At 27.0% G+C, this 25,398-nt stretch overlaps 1 protein-coding gene across 1 annotated transcript; it reads left to right on the top strand.

Annotated features, from left to right (window-relative positions):
• The first annotated feature begins 405 nt into the window (after window positions 1–405).
• Window positions 406–23,763, top strand: LOC122509937 (cytochrome c oxidase subunit 7A-related protein, mitochondrial-like). Its single transcript, XM_043624273.1, has 3 exons — window positions 406–572; window positions 23,159–23,329; window positions 23,522–23,763. Exons 1-3 carry the CDS (start codon window positions 498–500, stop codon window positions 23,651–23,653), a joined length of 378 nt encoding a protein of 125 aa, XP_043480208.1. The 5' UTR covers window positions 406–497; the 3' UTR covers window positions 23,654–23,763.
• Window positions 23,764–25,398: the final 1,635 nt, after the last annotated feature.

The raw sequence follows: 25,398 nt of genomic DNA, 5'->3' as shown, positions 1-25,398 counted from the left end.
ATTTAATCGTCGGTTATATTCTCGGTAATATTCTCGTTCTCGGTAATATTCTCTGGGTAATATAACCGACTTAGAACACTAATTTAAAAATTGCTTCTTTCATTGAACCCTTGTGAATAGGCAAACATTTATACACGAAAAAAGATAATTACAGATTTTGGTATCCTAATCTTCATAAAAGAAATCTATTTTATCTACTTTGCTTCTTGGACAATTCAATTATATTTATATTCAATGTATATTCAATTAACTTCTATTTCTCAACTATTCTCGAATAAATATTATTTCATCTATTTGAAAATATTAGTATTAATAATAATAAAAATAAAAAATGTACGTTACATATTTTGAAGATTTACAACTTGATACACGAGTTTGCGCGTCATACCCAAAATAAATGACATCTACACACATCTACACAACCCTGTTGATTACGCAAGGAACAGCAAGGAATAATATTCTCAGAGGAAAAAATTCTATAATATACAGCATCAAAGATGCCGTTTTTCAAATTCAGTCATTTTACTGGAAGATTGACAGAGAACAATCGTTTATTACCACTCAATCCAATTGTAAGTAGAAAAATTTTCTACATAATAATTAATAAATGTTTGCATGTTGAAAGTGAGGAATTTTTCTTTAAATCGCTAAACGCGTGTCGTCTGCTACAATCTAAATGATCAATGTCAAATATTTTCATTGAAAAAATGCTTTACTTTCTTGAAATATTAAATAAAAATAGCAATAGGTTTATTCTATTAATATCAAATTTTAGAATAAATAACCTAAATTTAAGATTGTTTGAAAATTATTGAATAAAAAGTGATCATGTAACAGACAGCCATACTCTATATAACCAGATTTTTTTATTTGATAAAAATTCAGATTTAATCCCGACAAGAAGTTCAAATTAAAGTAAAATTAAAATTATTTAATATTTTTTCAGAGGGAAAAAGATTTTTTATTCCATTTAATACATGAATTTTCAACATATACCAGCTATAAGAAATTGGTTACACTTCATCTTTTTGAGAAGAATTAAATTGACACAAAAATTTCTACCAGAATATTAGTTTATCCGAATATTGGTATCAATTAGTTACAATTCGACACAGGGTTTTTATTTAAAAAATTGTTATTATTTGATTATTATTTATTTATTTATTCAAAAACACACAGGCTTTTATTGCCCATAACTTGTATGTTTTACAAACTAAAAGAAATTAGATTTAGATCAATTATATTAATAATTAATCTAAAAGTTGGATCATTTGGGACTGAATCTAATGTCATTTGGAGTTTTTTTTATTAGCGAGCTTAAATGGAATTTTTTAGAAATTTTATTTAATTTTTAACCTTCCTGTCGAATAAAACTGCAAACTAAGCTAAAAATTCAAAATTTTGAATTTTTTGAAAAATTTATTTATAATCTACGAAGATTTGAGACGCCTGTTTATCCCCGTTTATGCAAATGCTCTAATAGTCATTTGATCTAATTTAAAGGTTATAAATATTCAAATGATCTAAAGAACATTGAATATAATGTGATTTTATATAAAAGTCTAATTAATAAAATGAGTTTATTCTATAATTTATTTTTAAGCCAATAATCAAAATATCCAATTCGCATTTTCTATAATCATAAGCAATTATAAAATTTTTTTACGCAAACTTTCAACTGATAAAATAGTTGTATAAGCCAAAGTTTATTTTTTATAATTTTATAATAACCTAATTTTAAAGTGTTATAATTTTTAATTTGTATAAATTGTAATTTAACAAATGTCTGTCAAATCTAAATGTAGTAAAATATAATTTATTTAAATAAAATATCTTTTTTAAAAAATGCTAACAACCTCGAATCGTCAATTGATCAAATATTCAAAACATCTAATCGTCATTTCGTCCAATGCTAAAAACATCGAATCGTCAAATGGTCGAATGCTTAAAACATCGAATCGTCAATTGATCAAATATTCAAAACATCTAATCGTCATTTCGTCCAATGCTCGAAACGTCGAATCGAGAAAAAGTTGAAAAATTTGCTTGATGTAAGTTAACATTTATTTAAATCAAGCAAATTTTTCAACTTTTTCTCGATTCGACGTTTCGAGCATTGGACGAAATGACGATTAGATGTTTTGAATATTTGATCAATTGACGATTCGATGTTTTAAGCATTCGACCATTTGACGATTCGATGTTTTTAGCATTGGACGAAATGACGATTAGATGTTTTGAATATTTGATCAATTGACGATTCGAGGTTGTTAGCATTTTTTAAAAAAGATATTTTATTTAAATAAATTATATTTTACTACATTTAGATTTGACAGACATTTGTTAAATTACAATTTATACAAATTAAAAATTATAACACTTTAAAATTAGGTTATTATAAAATTATAAAAAATAAACTTTGGCTTATACAACTATTTTATCAGTTGAAAGTTTGCGTGAAAAAATTTTATAATTGCTTATGATTATAGAAAATGCGAATTGGATATTTTGATTATTGGCTTAAAAATAAATTATAGAATAAACTCATTTTATTAATTAGACTTTTATATAAAATCACATTATATTCAATGTTCTTTAGATCATTTGAATATTTATAACCTTTAAATTAGATCAAATGACTATTAGAGCATTTGCATAAACGGGGATAAACAGGCGTCTCGAAGATTTATCTATCTTTACATAATCTTCTAATGCTTATATTAAAAGTTCTTCTCAATTGCAGGGCTCGAACTAGGTCCGTAAATCCCGTAAAAGTCCGTAACTTTGCTTGAAGTCCGTAATTTTATTCAAAAAGAATTAAACATTCGGAAATTGTACAATATAATTTAGATATTTTTAGAGAAATTACAAATGATTGCAGAAATTCAATTATTTTTAAAAGTAATAAAATTCTTCGCAAAAATGCAATTATTTTAAAAGATTTTTAAAAATTCCGTAAGTGAGGCTAAATTCGCTCAATTTTTCAATTCTTTTTTAAATAACTTTGGGAAACGATGAAAATAAATGATGGCACTGAAAATATATAATCTCTAACCCTTTCTCTTTCCTATTACTGCATAAAGAAATTAAAATATGTTGCAAAAAATTATTTATAAGCCGTTTTTTTGTGAGCGACTTTACCTTTAAATGAGGGTAAATTCGCTCACCATTATTATTCTGGCAAAATATATTATAATCTGCAAAAATGAAACTAAATATTCTTTAGAATCAGTAAAGAAAAAAATTAAGAATAATATACAAAGTTATTGGAATAAATATTTAATATTGTTTTATCAATAAGTAATTAGATTCAATCATTCAATCAAACGTACTCATAACCATAAAAAACAAGGTTAAGTTTGACAGTTTAGTGCTTAAACCGTTTTAAATCGTCTAATTTTCAGTTATAAGAGTTCTATTATTTAAAAAAATCGAATTATAAATTAAAGTAATTAACATACTTTAAATATCCAGGCCCAAACATCTTTTTTGTAGACTTATTTCATGAGCGAATTTACACAACAAATTTGAATTTTTTTTTAAATTGATTTTTTGCAGCATCTGTTTATTGCTTTCAGTTTTGTGCTTTATGAAAATCATGTTGGAGATACAGAAAATGTAATGTTTAGAAGAATTCAACTTAAAAATTTTGAAATAAAGCTTTATTCCTTATTTTTTTATACTATACTTGTTCAATATGAAAATTATTTACTTGTGGTTTAAACATAATTTTTATTGAAAGTTACCAATAAATTTGCTGTAAATAAATTTTAAATTAAAGTTTAGCATTTATATTAACCAAAACAATTGTAAATCTGAAATATTTCTGTCTAAAAAGTATGTTAATCGAATTTTAAAAAATAGATATCTGTTGAGCGAATTTACCCTACATGCGAGCGAATTTAGCCACACTTACGGATCTTATCAAAATTTCAATTATTTTTAGAAATAATTTAATTTTTCTTCGAAATTCAATTATTTTCAAAAATTTTCCTCAATTCAATGATTTTCAATATCTACTATTTTCATAAAATTTTCCAAAAGAATTCAATTGAGGGCGTGGATCGGATAACTGCCTGTAGCGCATGGCCGAAAGGGACTATACCAGTCAGACAATAGTGAGCGCCTCTAGGCCTCTCACTGATGTTTGACTGGTATATAGTCCCATTCGGCCATGCGCTACAGGCAGTTATCCGATCCACGCCCTCAATTATTTAAAAAAAAATTAATCGAATTCCTCGAAAAAATTCTTAACAATTGTATTAAAATTCGTCAAAAGAATTCAGATATTTAAAAATTTATAGATAAAATTCTTTATGAGAATTCAATTTTAAAGAACATGCAATTATTCAATAAATTGTTATTTTTGTATTTAAATAATTGAATTCTAGTATAATTTTCTCATAAACATTGATTTAAAAATTGATTTCAGTTAAAATTTTAGATTATAATTGAAATGTAAATTTTTAGAAATAATTGAATTTTGAAAAGGTTTGAATTTTTCATATTTTTAACTAAGAATTCCAGGCTTCGCACTCTTCTACTAAAAGCTACTATTTGCTACTTTTTTGATATGAGGCTACTTTTTGGCTACTTTTTTGAGCCTAATGCTACTAAAAGCTACTTTTCTGAACAAATAGTCAAATTTAGATTTTTAGTTTTCACATTTCCATTTAACAACAGTGTTAAAATCTAAAATCGTTAATGAAAAACGACAGTCAATAAGATATTAGGAAATAATTTTACCGACATTTACTCTATCAATAGTGACTGATTATAAATTGTGTTTAGATTTTCTTGAAAATGATAACCTTTAAATTTCCTGTTTTTCCCGGCTTTGTTCTAATTTTTTCCGGTTTTATTTTCTCATCAAATTTAAATTTATTTTATTTCGAACATAAATAAATCTACAAATGGTTTCCAAAATTTGTATTAGATTTTTTATGAATATTTGCCAATAATGTTTTTTTTAATAATTTTAATTAAAAATTTGAAAAATAATTGAATTAAACAAAGAATTTTTTCAATTTTTCAAAAAAAAATCTTGTCTGTTCATAATTATAATTAAAAATTTGATTAATTCAATTTCATTAAAATTTTTGAAAATAATTTAATTGTAAAGAACAATTTAATTATTTATAAAGATAATTGAAATTTCGAGGAGAATTTCAAAAAATTTTTAAACATAATTGAATTTTTGCAGAGAATTTTATTACTTTTGAAAATAATTGATTTGTTTTTTTCGAATTTTATGGAAATTTATGAAAATAATTGAATTCTTGTGAAGAATATTTTCCAAAAATAATATTCAAAAGAATTTAGTAAATCTGAAAACTTTTGCTATTTATGAAAATAATTGAAATAATTGAATTCTTTTGACAAATTTTAATCAAATTTTTAAAAATAATTACATTTTTCGACGAATTTGATTAAAATTGTATTATACATAATTCTATTTCTGCAATGAGTTTTATTATTTATGAAAGTAATTGAATTATTGCGAGGATTTTATAAAAAAGTTTCAAATTATTGATTTAAAAAAAAATCTAGATAAACTCTATTTTTAATAATTCAATTTTTTATGAAATTTTCATTCTTTTAGAAAATAATTGAATATTTGTGTAGAATTTTGTCAAAATTGTTTTTAAGTAATTGAATTCTTGTGGTTAATATAAATGAATTCTTGTTATTTATAGAGATAATTGAACTTATATTGCGAATAAATTTTTAAAAATAAAATTATAATTATACGGTGACTAACTTCCCTTGATTATTTTCGAAAAATTTAAATAAAATTCTTTAAAAGAAGTAAATTATTTGTAATAGAATGTAAAGAAATTTAAATTACATTAAAAATTTTCAATTATTTGTTTATAAAAATTCAATTATCTTGAAATATCAGAATTAAAAAATCTTATTTTTCAAAATTTTCAAAAAAAACTTTGCGAAAATTCAATTTTATTAAAAAATTAGAAGTGTGTAGGGTAGAGTGGGGTAAAAAAGCCATGGTGTAAAAAAGCCATTTGAGTTTTATTTAAAAACTATTAAGCCGATTTATCAGCTGTTTAGAATATAAATACTATTAGGTAATACGCAACTTTTGAATCTAGTTTGAATGTTGTACCTAGATTAATATTGTTTTTATTGTAATTTTAATTTTTTGTTGCTTTTTTGAAAACATTTTGGTGAACTTTTCAAACATATTACAGTCTGATTAAGTGAACGAATAATAAAAATAAATGTTTGTACATAAGGAGAAAAGCATACCGAAAACGTATACAATGTTAATTTTTGGAAATTGAACTGAATTAACAATTTATTTTTGCTTTTTTTAATAACTAGTCTTGGGTGTAAAAAAGCCAGGGCAAAAAATCCATTGAATATTTTGTGAAATTCACTTGTTTTCTATTTAAACTAACCTTCTTATTTTACAAAATTTCTCGTGTTTATTTAATAAAATAAATTAAACACGACGAAAAAGTAGTTCAAAGTGCATTAAAAAAATAAACAATGAATAAACGGTTGCAACGAAATATGTTATCTGTGGTGAAACTTAAAAAGAACTTCTAAAAAAGGTACGAAAAATTGGCAGTGCAAATCGAAAACAGGTAAACTTAATATAATTTTCAATTTTGCTTGCTAAAAATTCTTTCATATTTATTAAAATATTTTTCAAATAAGACTATTTGTCATATAAATAAAGGAAAACTATAAAAATACCTAAATTGATAACATGTTTTGCTAAAATCGTAGGGTGGCTTTTTCACCCCACCAGGTGGTGCAAAAAAGCCACTTACAGTGCTTCCGTAAAACTCTTATAACTTAGTCCTTTCATGAGATAAAAAATATTTCCGTCAAGAATTTTCAAGCTTAATAACTAAACTTTCAATAACAATTGGAAATTTGAGAAAATAATTTTAAATACAGATTTTACAGCATCAAAAGTAAAAATGTGGCTTTTTTACCCCACTCTACCCTATCTTTTTTTAAATTAACTAATAACAATTTTAATTATTAATCTTCGCACTTAGAAACATGAATACATTAGAATGTGACTCCTTGTAAAATTTAATTATTTATCAATTATTAAATTAAAATACTTTGAAAATTCGATTTTTTAAAAAGTTTTTAATGAAATTCTTTCATTCTTTTTTTGTCACCGAGGCTACTATTTCCTACTTTTTTTTCGTAATCGAGGCTACTATTTCCTACTTTTTTTTGTCGTCGAAGCTACTTTTTCCTACTTTTTTAAACTCATAATGGAGTGCGAAGCCTGGAATTCTGTAGAATTAATTTTTTTTGAGAAACTTTAATTGCGGATTTTTTTAAAATTATTTAAAGTTTTTATTTTCTAATATATATTTTTCATAACGCGTTATGAAAAATATCGTTCATAACTAGTGTGAGCAGTTGCCAATTTTTGAACGAGCTCTTTTTTTGGAACAAACTGTAGGCGAAGCTTACAGTTTGTTCCAAAAAAGTGCTCATTCAAAAATTGACAACTGCTCGCACTTGTTACGAAATATACTATAATTGAAGAATTTACGAATAATTGAAATTTTGTAAAATTGAATTGTAAACAAATGAATTTGCAAATTCTTAAAGAACTTTTTCAAAAATTGTTAAAAATAATGGATTTATAGAAGATGTTTAGTTAAAAACACGAAGAAAAGAAAAGTAATAAAATTCTTCTTAGGGATTCAATTATGTTTACAAATAATAAAACTCATTGCAGAATTTCAATTATTTTTAATACAATTTTAATGAAATTTCTCGAAAAATGTAATTATTCTTAAAAAATTTATTAAAATTTGTTGATAGAATTCAATTATTTGAAAATTTGTTGATAACGATTCTTTATGGGAATTGAGTTTTAAGAAACATTCAATTATTCAATAAATTATTTATTTTTGTAATTAAATAATTGAATTCTAGTAGATTTATCTAATGAAAATTGATTTAAAAATTAATTTCAGTTAAAATTTTAGATAATAACTAGCTGTCGTACCCGTCTTCGACGGGTTTTAGTTTCTACTAATATTTTTGAACAGGTGTCTACCAATCGGGAATTTAATTTGACTGGGAAAAACTAATGATTAGTTACCATTAACTATTTCATTAGGAAAATATTACTATTTGAATCAATAAATGACTTTTTCTATCAAATACTATTTTTAACCAATTCAGATTTACAGAACAGTATTAGTCAATTTGTAGTACTTTATGCGATTGTAGTATTTCAATCAGCGACTTTCACGAAAAATTCATGTCGTGTCCGTGTCGTGCCTGGACACGACACAAAGAACGCTAAGTAATTCGTGTCGTGTCCTGACACGACACGAATTAGCAAGTGAATTTTGTGTCGTGTCAAGGCACGGCACGGACACGACACGAATTTTTGTGTTTTTTCGTGTCCGTGTCGGACCCTGATTTTAATTAATATATTAATAATTAATACTAATTTTCCACCAGCTTTTACAGTTATGTAGAGTCTAATTCGAACTAATTGTATCGCAAGTAGACCCCACGTTACGACTGCTAAAATCAAAAATAAGACCTATATTGTAATCTGAAAGTAGGTCTTAAATTTTGAAAAATAAAAATATTACATCAATAGAAATTAAAGCAAAAACAATTTTTTTAAAATGAATTAATATAATAAAACTTTTTTTAATTAGATAAGAAAATTCCCGATTTTTCTAGTCGAATTAAATTCCCGGCTATTTCTCGGGATACCTTTGCGATTAATAGACACTCTGTTAAATGTATTAGTAGAAACTACAACACGTTTTCGATTCTCACATGGAAATCTACATGGGATCCACTTTCATAAAAGAAACTATATGGATTCCCATGTAAACCGTATGGTATAATTTTTCCATATCCCTATTGAAAATTTCCACATGGGATTTTACATTTTACCCGTTGTTGCGTAATGCCCGGATAGAATTTTGGAAAGCAACAACATACCCCAAACATTTCTAAAATTCAAGAAGAAAAATTTTAATTCATAAATAGGAATTTGTTATTTTATTTTGTAATAGACATCAAATTGAAGACTCTAAACTTGTTAATAAAATAAATATAATGAATGTAATTTAAAATTTAGAAACAGCAATCGATATCAATACCAATTTCCTAAAAAAATAAACAATATTCAACAAAAAAAATTAATTAAAAATTTTGTCGAAAATCAAAAATATGATTTTGGCTTAAAAATTCGGATATATTATTTATATTTCATTTTTATAGTGAAAATTAGTTGTATTTATATTAAAAAGTAGCTACATTCAGTCATCTTTAATTATTTGTTTATGGCTTCGCAACTTAAATTTGCTGAATGTGCAAAAAACTATGTAATCGGCCTGCGTGAGCAACCATGAAATACTTTTATCTTAAAACTAATTAAGTTTACAAAAGAAAAAATGATTTTTGTTACAAATTTATAAATTTTTTTTTTGTTTTACTATTAATAATTTTGTTACTTAATTGTTTTATGTTTATCTAGATACCCATTTATGGTCCAATATTCTGCCGTCCAGAGGAAAAAGATACATAAGCGACATTTTTGAAAAAATTGAGTTTTTGGTATCATGGGATTTCTAAAAAAGCTGCATTTAACTGTGTAAAAAAGAATTAAAAAATTTAATTATTTATTGCAAAAAAAGATTGTTTAAAAATGACAAAAATGGAAAAAGTTACGAAATACAGAGTTAAAAGATACATATAGCACTTTGTGGGTTCATATTTCGGTAAACGACGCTGCATACGTCACTAACTTACAGGACAAAATGATACACAAAGTCACTTATGTATCTTCTTACTCGGTAAAGGAGCCTGAGAGTGAGCTGACTTTACAGACTAAAAGAAGCGACTGTCTTTCGACTGTCTTTATGTATCTTTTTCCTCTGTAAAATGGTCTGACAGTGAGTCGAGTTTACAGAAGAAAAGCGATAATTTTACTACACTAGGCTTAGTTCTTTTATATTAAGTCGCTTATGTATCTTTTTCCTTTGGACGGCACCGCTCAGCTCGAGTAAGTTTACCGAGAAATAAAACATAAGCGACTTTGTGCTTTTATTCGTCTGTATTTATCACTACTAGAAACCCGTATGTCCATTTTACAATAGAAATTGTTTAAAAAATTAATTTTTTTTACATAATGAGAAGCAGAATATTTTTTTATTAAATTAATATTGATAAAAAATTTGTTTAAAAAAGTTAATTTGAATTATAGTTCCGGAGGCAAAAAGTTTTCTTTGATTTTCTCGGATTGATGGTAATGTCGCTTATGTATCTTTTTCTTTTGGACGGCAGTATTGGACTGCGGGAATGTATATTAATAAATAAATTATTATAAAATATGAAGAAATCGATTACTCCGAGTCGAGTTATCGATATCTTCATGTTTTATAGTTACGAAAAATTTAATTTATAGTTTCAAGTAAAATGTTCTCTTATTTGACTAGAATTGGTTATATTTTTGTCAGTAAATGGTCCATAATTTTTTCGAAAAAAACATAATATGGGCAATTCCACGTGAGATTTTAGTCGACCTCTTAAAATCGGACAAAAATATTTTTTTTTTATTCTGTATCGAAAAAAAACAGATACGTATTTTTTATTTTTGTTTAATTGTCCAAATTTTCGAGTTATGAATTTTCGAAATTTTGGACTTGTAATTATAGACCTATATTCAGTAGCTTATAAGTCCGAAAATATTGAGTTTAGAAAAAAGTTGCCAAAAAATAAAACTTTTAGTTTTCTTTCGACTTTTAAAAAATGTAAACAAAAAATTTTTTTTATAAACAAATTAATTTTTTTTTAACTTTGGACCAGATTTTTTTCAATTTTTTTTTAAATTTATTTATTCCTTACAATATAGAGAAGATTTTCCAAAAAATCCCGAGATGGGCCTGATGTGTGAAATAAGTTTTAAAACATTTTCAAAAATCACTTGCAAGCATCACAGTGGGATTTTTTTTACAATTAACTTTTTAAAACTGTCTACAGCGAAGACCCTTTTCCTTTTTAAAAAAAAACATAACATAAAAAGGTCGAATTGAAAAAAGTCGAACTCGAAAAGTATTGAAATAAGAAATAAGCATAAAGAATAAAAAAGAACATAGAAAGCACACCTCACACTCTAAATGGAAACGAAATAGATGGAGCTGTCTTGGGTTTATCTCAAGAAAAAATTATAAACCTGTGTTTCAATGAATTACACGGAAAAAAATAATTCGGAAATATATGAAATTTACAACTGGCGTAGTACTGCCGAAGTACTGTCTGTCAGTGCTGCCAGACAGCGCTGGCGCAGCACTGGACCAGTGCTGGCTGAGAATATTGCCGCAATAAATGCCGTATTGTTATTAATTAGTCGTAAATTCATAATTATAAATAATTTAACAACAAAATGGTAAATAATATTAATAAATAGTTATTATTCATGAAATATTTCTCTTCTTAAAGAAATTGTATTAAAGATGGAGACTAACAATGGACATAGTAAATGAAGTAGAAAAAAATTGTTTATAACATTTAAAAATTAAATAATAAACAATTACAGTAAGTGTGCATTAGATTTTCATATTTTAGTACCTAACGATTGGAATCTAGAAATATCGCAAACCTATGAAAATAAACAAAATTGCTGACGAGGGGAATCGAACCGACGACCTACGGACTAACAGACTAACGCTCTAACCACTATGCTAACGACACATGTGTACAGTAAAGTATTAATATCTCAGTATCATTCAGACACAGACATACAATTATTGAGTCAAAGATGAGAAAAAAATAGGGATACGTTAGAAATAATAAATTGAAATAAAATAAATTGAACTAAATTTTTAATAATTAAATTACTTTACTTATTGCATTTAACATTTTACGTAATTCTTAAATTACGTGGTAATTTTTTAATAACTTTTTATTCATAGTAAGAAGTATAATAGTATTTTAATAGGAACCAAATTATTATTGAGATTAAAGTTTAAATTTTGTTTATAATTTTAATTTGTTTAAATAATTTATTATTTACAATATTAGACAATTGTGTTAAATTGTTATTATTAAATTTAATAAGAATAAAAAATGAACAACCAAAAAGTAAAATATTAATTTTTTGAATAAATTTATATTTATAAACATTCATAAACTTTTTTTATAATTTTTTTCAAGTTTATGTCAAAAAAGCAATGTTGGCAAAGAGCGTTGTGAACAATTTTTCTATACTCAGCCAGCACTTGCCGCCGTGGCTTGTCCTAGCTTTGGCGAAACAAAAATTCTGTACTGCGCCAGCACTAATTGTCGAGGCTCGGCTAGACTACGCCGAACAATCGTCTGAGTACTAAGCCAGTGGTGAACATCGGCACTACACTGGCATTTCCCATTGGGAATTGATATTTTTTAATTTTCAATTTTTTTATTAAACTTCAATGGTTTTTACGTAAAAAAGGTTCTTAACAAATTTAATAAATTTTTAAAAATAAGTGAGTTATAATAAAATGAAAAAAACATGTCAAGAAATTTGCAATGCAAATATCTTGAAAAATAATAAAAATATTTAATTAAAATTTGGTATAGTTGTTTAGGACCCAAAATACTATTAATAAGCAAAATATAAAAAAAATCTGAGACATGAACCTTAACTCTCCTGCGAAATGACCCCAATGCGAAGATTTTTAAAATTCAAGGTATTCTCTATTTTTTTAAATATTATTTCATTTTAGACTTTAAATTTAGTTGCCTAAATTAAACATTACAATAAAATATAATAACAATTAGGCATTGCATAACCGGCTAAAAACAAAATAAACACACACCTAACCTCAAAATGAGATCAAACATTTCACATAGATATTCTTCTACATTCATTTGTAGCACTAGAACTTTATTACAAAACTGCACTCACTATTATATTTAAAACTAAAATTTTTATTAATTGAAACAATTAATACACTACGAACTACACCGAGACTTCCGTGTATATCAAAAACGAAGAAACTGAACAAACGCGGGCGCAGGCGCGCCGCAGAGTTTCGCATTCCTAAAAACTGTTTGGGAATGAATCTAAGGACTCTCGCACAGAACAGTCCCCGTTTAAGTGAACGTTGATACAAAGTTTGTAACAATTGAGTAGCTGAATTAAAATAAATGCAAATAATAATAATTGTACCTAATTCTTTTCACCTTTGAATTAATTACGGAATCTGATTGCACTTGTTGAAAGAAGATTATTGGCGTTTATTAAGATATTTAGCATTGATCTTCATTGAAAATCGTTACTAAACTTTTTAGGATAGAGAACCAAAATTTAATATTTCTTCCTATGATAATACAAATCATTCAAATTGTTTTATATTCAGTCCGAAATCTGAATTTTCATTTTTCTCCGTATAAGAGACTTAAGTCTCTTATATATACTAGACTTTACTTTTATTCAGCGCTTGTGAGAAACGGGGTCGGCACATCTTTTATTTCGATGAAGTTCGGGAATTATTATGAAATTTAAACTGGAGTTCTCCTTGATTAGACGCTTGTAAATACTATTTTAGAAGAAATATAATTTCTACGACAAAATTTCGATAATATTATAGACCAGTCCTGTATTTCTACAGGAATTTATTTACAATGCTGATTTTGAAAGTCTCACAAAAACCGTTTCGTAATTAGTTCGGAACGATTCAGATATACTTACATCGAATTTCTAAAAATTTCTGGAACTTTGCACAAATCCTCAATTATGGAACAAATTCAGGAATTCTTACAGAATTAATTTTTTCCGTGTAGGTGCATTTTAATTTACAACATATAAAAATATAAATAAACAATTAACTTTTTAATAAGAAAAGATTAATATAATGTAACAAAAATATAAATAAATTGATTTATAATTACTACTATTTCATTTTACATAATAGAAAAAAAAATTTTCTAATGGAAAAACGATGGATATCAAATAATAAAAAAACAAGAAATAAAAAAATAATAATTAAAAAATTAAAAATATAAAATTGAATGAAGAATAAAGCAGCAACGAAGTCGACCGCGAAGCGGTCGACGAGGCGCTAGTAATTTAAAACAAAGAACACTCAAATATATTAAAAATTATACGCTGTACACGGAAAAAATTTCGGTCCACCGGTTGCGCTGCCTATAGTACACCTGTTGTACTAACGTTCAGATGTAAATGATATCCCGGATTCCATGCGTCATATGCGCCGAAAACAGGAACGTATATTGTCCCCAATGTTGAAGACAACACTTGAACGTTAACAGAGACAAATGCAGTGAATCAAGAAAATAACTACAATTTTGAATCTCAGTTATTTAATTTTGTGAAGAAATTCTTTTAAGGATTTAAAATAACCGTGTATATTAATTTTATAATTGATTAATTAATATTATAAATTCAAATTATTATTTAAATTAATCCAAAAGACGAAAATATATATAAATAACTTTATAAAATTATTATTATGAAAATTTTTAGTATTATATTATTATTAAATTACACTGCAAAAATAAGTATCTTATTTGATATCTTAAAATAAGATGTAAGATGGAAAAATGGTATCTTACATTTTAAAATAAGATGTTTTCTAAAGTATCTTACTGATTTTTAAGATGCTTTATACGTCTTATTTCTTCTATCTTAAAAAAGTAAGATACTTCCTGTAAGTTTTTTAAAGTATCTTAAATTAAGATGTTTCTGTCTCAATAAGATGTTTAGCTATAGGTTACTTGTGAATTGTAAGATGCGAAAAATATTTAAGTTACTAAAACCTAAGATGCATAAAATGTTTTACATATAAGCCCATAGTTAACCTCAAAACTTTTTTCCCAAAAAATATGCTGAAAATGTGTATGAAGATGCTTTTAACATCTTAAATTAAGATATTTTAAATGACTAAAAAGTGACTACCATAACATCTTAGAAATTACTACCAAAACATCTTAATTAAGATACTTCTTTTTGGAGTGTATATATAATTTTATTTAAATTATTGTTATTAAAATTGTAAATTATTTCTGAAAAATTTTTTAAATTTCAAAAAAAAAATTATTTTGTTAAATAAGAATTAGTATAAAAATAAAATTTTTGAAATGTTTAAAAAATAAGGTTAAAATAAAACAAAGTAGTTGTTTAAAAAAATAGTAAAAATATTTTTTTTTGTCTTCATATGTTTTAAATGCCTACACTGTAATTATTATCTTTATAAGATAATAATAATGCCATTTTTTCAACAAAATCATATACGCGACAGCGCATGTACAATATAGCACTGGTCCCAGATTTGGAGACAAATGTTAGACTCCATTCAAAGTTCAACGCTTGCGCAGCATTAATACGACTGACGCACCGAAACTGGGACGAAATATGTCTCGGTTTAAGGGATAAAATTTGAATCGGCTACTAACACAACGGATGTACCTTAACGTACAAACGGTGCACCAAAATTTTTTCCGTGTAGGGGGCCGTCCATATACCACGTGGACAGTTTTTCAAAGATTTTTGACCCCCCCTCCCTCCTTGTGGACACAAAAATACATGGGATCGTGGACATTTTCAAACTTTTTTTAACCCCCCCTCCCCCCAAAAGTGTCCACGTGGTATATGGACGACCCCTAGACAGTTTTAAAAAGTTAATTCTAAAAAAATCCCACTGTGATGCTTGCAAGTGATTTTTGAAAATGTTTTAAAACTCATTTAACACATCAGGCCCATTTCGGGACTTTTTGGAAAATCTCCTCTATATTATAAGGTATATTAAATAAATTTAAAAAAATAAAAAAAAATATGACCCAAAATTAAAAAAAATTAATTTGTTTATAAAAAAAAATTTTAAAAAAATTTTTTGTTAACATTTTTTAAAAGTCGAAAATAAATTAAAACTTTCATTCTTTGACAATTTTTTCCTAAACTCAATATTTTCGGACTTATAAGCTACTGAATATAGGTCTACAATTACAGGTCCAAAATTTCGAAAATTCATAACTCGAAAATTACGTATCTGATTTTATCGATACCACTGATCTCTATATGGGCGATGTCCAAGTTAGTCCCGTGAGGGGAAGTAGCCTTCCCCCACCATGCGGCACACCAAGTCGAAACTGAGTCCCGAGCAACCCTCGCAGCGGGGGCGCTTGGTCCCTCAAACCCTCATTAAGGAAAACTGTTAATGACTTTTCTATAAAAATATAAATTTGTTAAATAGTAACATTTTTAATTTTTCATTGACATATTTAAATTCCTTACTTTCTCACGATTTCATACATATGTTGTTTATAAAAAAAAAGTTAAAATTAAAAAAATTTGTTATTTTTTTCAGATACATAGAATGAAGTTAACTCTACCAAAAACCTTACCTATTATCAAATAAATATTTACTGTATCACTTAGGTTTTATCTAAATCAATTTAATGCTATTTGACCCAATAATTGCATTATTTGAAGCATATACCATTTAACTTAATTTTTTAATTTTAACTTTTTTTTGGTAAACAACATATGTATGAAATCGTGAGAAAGTAAGGAATTTAAATATGTCAATGAAAAATTAAAAATGTTACTATTTAACAAATTTATATTTTTATAGAAAAGTCATTAACAGTTTTCCTTAATGAGGGTTTGAGGGACCAAGCGCCCCCGCTGCGAGGGTTGCTCGGGACTCAGTTTCGACTTGGTGTGCCGCATGGTGGGGATAAGCTGCTTCCCCTCACGGGACTATCTCGGACACTGCCCATATTAACTGGATGGGCGATTGCTGTAGAAAAGTGGCTTCCGGTGTGAAAATAATTGAAACCCTCTACGCCACGCTTTAGATGCCGGTGTAACAGCGTAGAGCGACTTTGATTGTGTGAGTTGCCGTGTGAGTGTGCTTTTGATATAGTGTGTGTGTGTGTGTGTTTGTTTCCAATGTTTTGACATCTCAAGTGCTTTAATAATTTTAATTTAACTTTTGTGATATAAAACACAGACAAGGTGTTAATTTGTTTATATTGTGGAAAAAAAGAAGCAAAGGGTGTTTCTTTTCACATGAAAGTACATATTTAAACAGTAAATACATATTATTGAAGTGTATATTTTTAGGTAATATTTTGTTTCCTTTTTGCGTAGAATATTTTACACACTTTTGCGTATTGTTAAACACATAATAGTGTAATGCTGAATAATTTTAGTTTCCTTACCAAATTAAAAAAATATTGTTCTTAATCAATTATTATTTAAACAAGTTGTTCATTTCATGATCATTAAGCTTCCTCAATATAATATATACCAATTGTTTAATTTTTTATTTTAGAATAATTATTTTAAAGTGTTAAGATAAAATGTCAAAAAATACAAAATTTCAATTTTTTGTGAAAAATTAAAATATTTATTAATTCTATAAATTTTGATAAAATATATACTTTATATACATAAATCGATTCGTTTTTATGTCAGGAATGCAATTTTGACAACAATTAATAAAAATTTTAATATAGAAAAAAGTTATTTCAAAAAATCCAAAAATTAATTTTTTCAAAAATTAAAAAATTGTTGAAAAAATTTTTTTTTTTAGATATTTTTGAAAATCCTTCTGTCTGATTTTTGGTATTCATGACCGTAATACACCTACAAAATTTTATCAAAATCCATCAAGACGTGTAAGAGAAAATTTGTCCACAAGAATCGGTGACATACACACACACACACATACATACACACATACATCCGGACATTTGTTCCTCTCGACGAATTATATATACTACACTTGAAAATTTGTAAAAATAATTGGTTCTAAAAAATTCGGAAATCGACATCACTATAAGGCTTCCTTTATGAGGAAGCAAAATAAAAATATTATTTCAATAATATTTGAGTTTATATAATGTTTGAATACTAAAAGTTCTGTTACTACACGGAAAAAAAAAGTTCGAGGATTATTCGGGAACTTCGTTCTTAACTCTTGGATACGGCGGGTAGTTCACAGAGAACTAAAGGTTGCCTCCTTGACACGTCCGCACACACACACACATTTATCCTTGAAGGTCACATACAATTTTTATTTTTTATTAAGTTTCTGAAATAGAAAAAACCATATGAGAGAAAAATCGACGGCGGCTGGAACAGAACTCGCGTACCCGAGGAATAGAAGTCCGGCGTCTTATCCATCTGAGCTAAACAGGAACGTTAAATACCTCAGCATAAAATAAATATATAAGGCACTCAAGTCTTACTGACTGTGAGACTTGTTGAGACTGGTGCGCACCAAGATTCCTTGACGAGTTCCCGAAAATTTTAGAAACAGTTGCGGCCAGTGCCATGAACTTTACATGAGAAAGTAATGAAAAAAAGACTATTGGACTATTTACAGCTTTTTCTAATACAGTTCCCGAATTTCTTTCAAACATTCATTGATTACCATTGAATGTTCGTCGCTAGTTCAGAGCTGTTACCACGTATCCAAGAGTTAGGAAATAATTCCTGAAATATCTGGGAACTTTTTTTTTCCGTGTATATTAATTAATCAGTTTTTAAAATAAAATAAGTGAATAATAAATTATTTAATTAAAAAAATAATTAACGGTTAATTAATTATTAAAATTAAAAAATTTGCTAATCAGTTAAGTATTTTTCTATACAGCAAAACGTATATCAATCTCACTTTTATATTTAAAAATTTCCGCTATTTGTGTAAAAGTGGGCATCTAAAATGTGGTGTTTCCGGTCTTCTAATATTTTGCAGTTTTAGATACAGTCGCCCATCCAGTTATATATAGAGATCAGTGTTCGATACAGTATAGGAAATAGTATATTAAGCAACAAGGGTATAAAGGCAGCCATTTGTTTACGGTGATTTTTGTGACACGAGTGGAGGTCGAGGGCGCCCGAGACCGGAACAAATCTGCATTACAGCTAGTCGTGATAGTGGGGCGTTTTTGTTTTATACTACCACAAACACATGAATTTCTTGCAATAAAAAAATTTATGACCTACATGTCAGTTTTTATTTTTATAGAAAGTTATTTTCATACACGGAGAGAAAAAAAAGTAAAAGTAAGACCGATACTCCTCAAAAAGTATAACCGTTCGACGTTTGCGGCGCTACTGCTGTGCTTTATAAAGGGAAAACAGCGCTCTCTTGCCAAATCAAACGGCTCTCTTTTTTTTCTCTCCGTGTATGTAAAGTCCAACCACCCCTGTCCGTCTTTCCCAGAAAGTAGTCAGCTTAGTGGTTTGCACTTTAATGTGCAAAAAAGTTCCTCGAGATGGCGCAGTACTCACTACTCGTCAGCAATATTCGTTACCTCATTCATTATTGTATTTGTTGTGTTGAAATCGGTTAGAAATCTCAACTAAATTTTATAAAAAAATGTGAAAGTAAAAAAAGTATTAACATTAAAAACTATTTTAATGTTGTAAAAAGAGCATATTGTTTAAAAAGTGAAAATGTTTTTAATAAGTAGCCGGCAAAGCTTGCCTTAGTTTAAAAATTTTTAAAAAAGTTTAAAACTTTTAAATTTTTATTTAGGGTCAAAATAAGTGAAACCGGCCACTTGAAAAATTTTTATCTCCAATATTCAAGTTATCTATGATTTTTAGTAGATATATGAGTACACTTTTTCCCCCTAAAATATTTTTCAAAAAAAAATTTTATTTTTGAAGTAATTAGGTATTGAAGTTTTAGGTCATTTTATTTTCATTTTATTATTACTTTGAAACAAATAAAGATAATTAAGTAATTTTTTTTTTAAATTAAAGCTTAAAGTCTATACTTTAAAGATGAAATAAAGCGATTGCTAAAAAATGAAAATTTATAATTGTTATTAACAATTCTTTTAAACAATTGCAAATTGAAGAATGTTCTCAATGTTTTTGAAAGATTAAATTACCATATATTGATGCGCAAAACTATAAGGATTCATTTAAAAAAAAGAAAAATGAGTAACTTCCAATATTATAGAAATTATGTAAATTTTGCTGACAAAATGCAAGCAAAAATTGACTCAAGTTCCTGGAAAAAGATAAAATTGCAAACGAATAAATAAGATCTTCTTTTGTTTTGTTAGAAACTTCACGCTTTCAAGCGGATTTTTAAGATTAAAAATCGATTTTGGCCTGCATTTTGGCAGAAAAATCTACACAATTTCTATAATTTTGGAGGTTACTCATTTTTCTTTTTTTTAAATGAATCCTTATAGTTTTGCGCATCAATATATCGTAATTTAATCTTTCAAAAACATTGAGAACATTCTTCAATTTGCAATTGTTTAAAAGAATTGTTAATAACAATTATAAATTTTCATTTTTTAGCAATCGCTTTATTTCATCTTTAAAGTATAGACTTTAAGCTTTAATTTAAAAAAAAATTACTTAATTATCTTTATTTGTTTCAAAGTAATAATAAAATGAAAATAAAATGACCTAAAACTTCAATACCTGATTACTTCAAAAATAAAAATTTTTTTTGAAAAATATTTTAGGGGGAAAAAGTGTACTCATATATCTACTAAAAATCATAGATAACTTGAAAATTGGAGATAAAAATTTTTCAAGTGGCCGGTTTCACTTATTTTGACCCTTTAATATTATATTTTTTATTCATTGTATACGTTCATGTTTGTTTTTGTCTTGAGTAAAATTTCATCTCAAATAATAAATAAAAAAATGGATTAAAGTTAACCCTCCGTCACACACCTAGGGAGGGATTCCCTCTACGGTTTCAGTATTTTTTAAATAACTTTTGTTTTCCTCATTGCAAAATAAAATCAGTTTCTATACCTTTCGACAATTTACTCCTCAACACATTTCTAAAAAAACATTTAGTTTAAACATAATTAATATTTAATTATGAAGCTTCAAAGCCAGAAGAAACTCGAAAAAGTGAGGTTATGTTAAATAAAAAATCAAGTTCTAAAAACATTTTTTGTTCCACTGTTGGTTGATGACAAAATTATATTATAAATATAATTAAAATAAATTGTTTAATGATTTTTTTGCTTATTTGTTAATGTTACATTATTTTTACATGTCGAGTGGAATTTCTTTGAAGATGTGCATTCGTGTAATTAATTTTTATTTTTGAGACCGAAAATTAATTTGATTAATTTTATAATTTAGAATAATTTACTACATATTTGTAAGTTTGTGTTAAAACTAAATTTTTGTTGATTCCTTTGTTTATGTTGTAATGTTGCTTATTTTACAATGTGGTGAGCGATTCCCTCTGAACGTGTGTAAGGTCGGAATATTTTCTCATGTGTGTGACGGAGGGTTAATGCTATTTATATTATCTAAATTTGTTTTCTTTATTTTAAATATACTATTTATCTATGACTTTCCTTTAACTTTTATTATAAATCAGTTTATCTGATAATTTAAACGATTTAAACGAAAGTCATCAGTTTATTGTACAACACATTTATGTATTTTCATACTAATTATTCAATTGTTCTATCATCTTTTATGAGTTAAAAATACAATATTATTTCTTATCGTGTATTTTTAACATCACTAACAACAAGATTTCATTATAAAAACAAATAATTTATTCGTTTCTATGATATTTTTCTATTGCTTTAGTGAATTTTGAGCGAGTGTTGAGAACAGCGCCATCACGTGTTACTTTTTGGCACATGAAAACGCAAACCACTAAGCTGACATATTTTTCCTTCAAAATACATAGGAGTCGGACTGGGGTGGTCCAACGCACAATAGGTTCGCGAAAGTCGTTCGCGAACGAGACGCATGAGATAGACAAGGACACAAATATATCTCTGTCCTTTTCTAACTCATGCTTTGCGTTCGCGAACGACTTTCGCGAACCTATTGTGCTTAGGCCTTAAATAGAAAAACATTCTGTCGGACAAAAATGTTGGGTCATTTGGCGCCTCGAACACGCTCAATATGTCAAAATTACGAAAATTTGTAATTTACAACCAAGTAGCTGATTTTTACAGAATTGAAATTTACTAATTTTCGTCATTTTGACATATTGAGCGTGTCCGAGTCGCCAAAGCTAAATTCATAAGGGAAATGAAGTTTTAAGAAAAAAAGGATAATTTTGTTCAAAAAATTTATTCACACTGAAAAAAGGTTAGAATTTGATAATTCCTTGTTACTCTTACTTACCGACATTAGATATTTCTCGGATGCAGTAAGCACGATTTTGTATTAGCGGTAGAATTAATAAGTTTTTCTTCATTACTAATTAATAATATATTATTATTTATTTATTATATAAATGTTCTTATATAAAATAATTAAATTTAATACAAAATCGTGCTTACTGCATCCGAGAAATATCTAATGTCGGTAAGTAAGAGAAACAAGGAGTTATCAAATTCTAACCTTTTTTCAGTGTGAATAAATTTTTTGAACAAAATTATCCTTTTTTTCTTAAAACTTCATTTCCCTTATGAATTTAGCTTTGTTTTACTTTGAAAATTTATTTCTATTATCTACATTTACTTTAAAATAGTGTTACATTAATAAAAATGCTTTAAAAGGCACCTCGTATACAAGCATCTATACACTTCTCATTACGGAAAAGGCTCGTATGAGAGATTTCTCATATTTCTCATACGAGCTACCGAGCTCGTATACGAACTCCGCGGTCCGTGTATCGAATTTTTTTTACTGGGTACTATCACCTTTAAGCTGCGGTTACACCTCTGCAGGCTGCCTGCCTGCGCAGGCAGGAGCAACGAGAGTAAGGGAGAAGTTTGAAGTCACTGACTCTCTTACTCTTGTACGTTACCATGACAACCTGCAGGCAGGCAGGCTGCCTGCAGAGGTGTAACCACAGCCTTAGCTGTAATGCAGATTTGTCCGACTCCATCTGAATAACAGATACACGATGTTTCGACCTGATGGTAATTAATAACAATTTTAGGCGTGGGCCCATGGACTATATATTATACTAATTTTGAAAGAAAATTTTTTCGATATTTTGTTGATATTAACTCTCTGCTGATGCTAACGATCGTTACCGTCAAAAATCGTCATTCTGGACGTCTGGTGGGGAGTATGGGAGTTACGTGCTTTGGCGATAGAGTGGGGATAAGTTAGCATCGGCTTTAAAAAATGATGTATGCTTAGAGTAATTCCTCTTTATAGGTGTTAAACAAAAATTTTTTTACTACTTGTGATTAAAAATTTTAGAAACCAGTTCCATTGGATACTGCTGAAGTACCACCAATTAGGTTCGACACAGTTAAAACACAAGCTGCTAAATCTGCTGCACCCTCTTCTGCTGGTGGTTCTAGTGTTGCCAATAACCCTGATTACGCTCGTCTTAATCCAAAAAATCATGCATTTATGAAGAAGTTACAGGTGATTGTACATTATATTATCTTCCCCTATCTATAGGTAGTAAATTAAACAATTAAATTCAAGCATAAGTTATCCCTATTAAAAATAATCACGTGTAATAAATAAATTTCACACAAATAAATATTTACTCGATATTCTAAGAATTAGATGCGCTTACTTTCGTCGTTTAATATTTTTCATTTGAATTTTCAGGCTGATTTGGAAGCTCCCGTATACTTGGCTAAAGGAACACCGGACAAAATTCTTTTTGGCATCACTGTTGCTATAGTAGTAATAGCTTCTTTTGAATCCTTCCGATTTTTGTGGAGAAAAGCTAATCCATAAAAAGTTTATAAATATTAAAAAATTTTGTAGATAAAATATGAGATATTCAATACCGTTCAATTCGTTGTAATTCTATTAAAACAATAATCCGATAAATTAACAATAAACTACTTTTTGTTTTACTTCTTTCACAATACATATGGGTAGTTCTACAAACGAGGGAATATTGACATTAATTTTATTTTCAATTTAAGTTGTAAAACTAATTGACTTTGATTAAGTCACTAAAAATAAGCCAATTTCGAAAAAAATTTCTTTAAGAAAATTCACTTCAAAATGTCAAATTGAGGCCTGTAACTTTGTGACATTCAACATAAAAATTTTTAAAAAATTAATTTTTATGTGTTTAGAGACAAAGTTACACTACAAATGGGCAATTCCACGTGAAACTTTTCTATGACATTTTAAAATCGGTTAAACATATTTTTTTTCGTTCTTTATAGAAAAATATTAAATAAATATTTTTTTATTTTTGTATAATTGCCCAAATTTTCGAGTTATGAATTTTCAAAATTTAGGATTTTTAAAAGTAGACCTATTTTGAGTAGCATATAATTTTGAAAGTATTGAGTTTAGAAAAAAGTTCTCAAAGAAAGAAAATTTTGGTTTTTCTTCAACTTTTAAGTAATTTAAAAAAAAAACTTTTTTCAAACTTTTAATTAAAAAAAATAATTTTTTTATAAACAAATTAACAGGCGCGGATCCAAGGGGTGGTTTGCAGGTCATGACCACCCCTTTCCAAGTTAATTTAACGTTGTTTTATATTTATAGGTATATATTAGCTGACCACACCCTATTCTGAAATATTTATATAAGTTGACAACGCTTTATTATAAATGCTGGATTCGCCCCTGCAAATTAATTTTTTTTAAATTTGGACGTGATAAAGGCCGTAGCAGTATAAGCATGTAAAAATGGCCCCCTCTTGGATTGGGTCCATATTTAGGGAATAATTTTGACCTATTATGAGACTTATTTTCACCAAGTTTCAACTCGAAAAAAAATTTTGTTTTTGAGTTATACAATTTTTTTGAAAAATTCAAAAAAATTCAAAAATTTTTTTTCCCTCCGAAATGGTTGAACCGATTTTCATGAAAAAAATTTGTTTGTACAATACAATATGAAAAGTTAATAAAAAAAAATTTTTCGACCAAATTCTAACAAAGAAAGTCAGTAAAAAGTCAGTGAAAAAAAATTTTTTTTAAATTTTTTTTTAAAAAACATTTTTTTTATTGAAATTTTTTTTGCACAACCGCCATTTTTTTTCTATAAAATAATAGTCATTTCAAGAGTAACATATATTTTTGCAAGATGATTGAAAGGGTACTTCATACTTTAAAAAATAAAAAACCGATTTTTGGCCCCTAAATAGTGCAGTTTTCTATATAAACGAGGGGTCAACATTTTTTAAAATTACATTAAAAATTAATTAAATTAAATTTCTAAAAAAGTTAATAATATATGCCTGTTTATTGTAAATATTGATTTTTTAGTATGTACAAGGTTTATTAAAAAAGTAAATGGACGTACACTACCGTCGGGAATTACCGGTACGGCTGCACGCGCACGGCCCAAAAGCATGTCAATCACTGAGAAAACGACTTATTTGATTCAAAAAAATTTTGTTTAAATCAAACTTAAAATATTTTTGCTATACAGTCAAATAAATTTCAGTTTAATTCAAACATATTTTTTGGTTCATTTATAGAAATAATATATTCAATTCAAACAAAATTTGAGGTTGA

This window comes from Leptopilina heterotoma, unplaced genomic scaffold, assembly GCF_015476425.1.
Source record: "Leptopilina heterotoma isolate Lh14 unplaced genomic scaffold, ASM1547642v1 Lhet_65, whole genome shotgun sequence".
NCBI lineage: Eukaryota > Metazoa > Arthropoda > Insecta > Hymenoptera > Figitidae > Leptopilina > Leptopilina heterotoma.
Note: the sequence above shows the minus strand (reverse complement) of the source record. Positions and strands in the feature narration are given on the sequence as shown.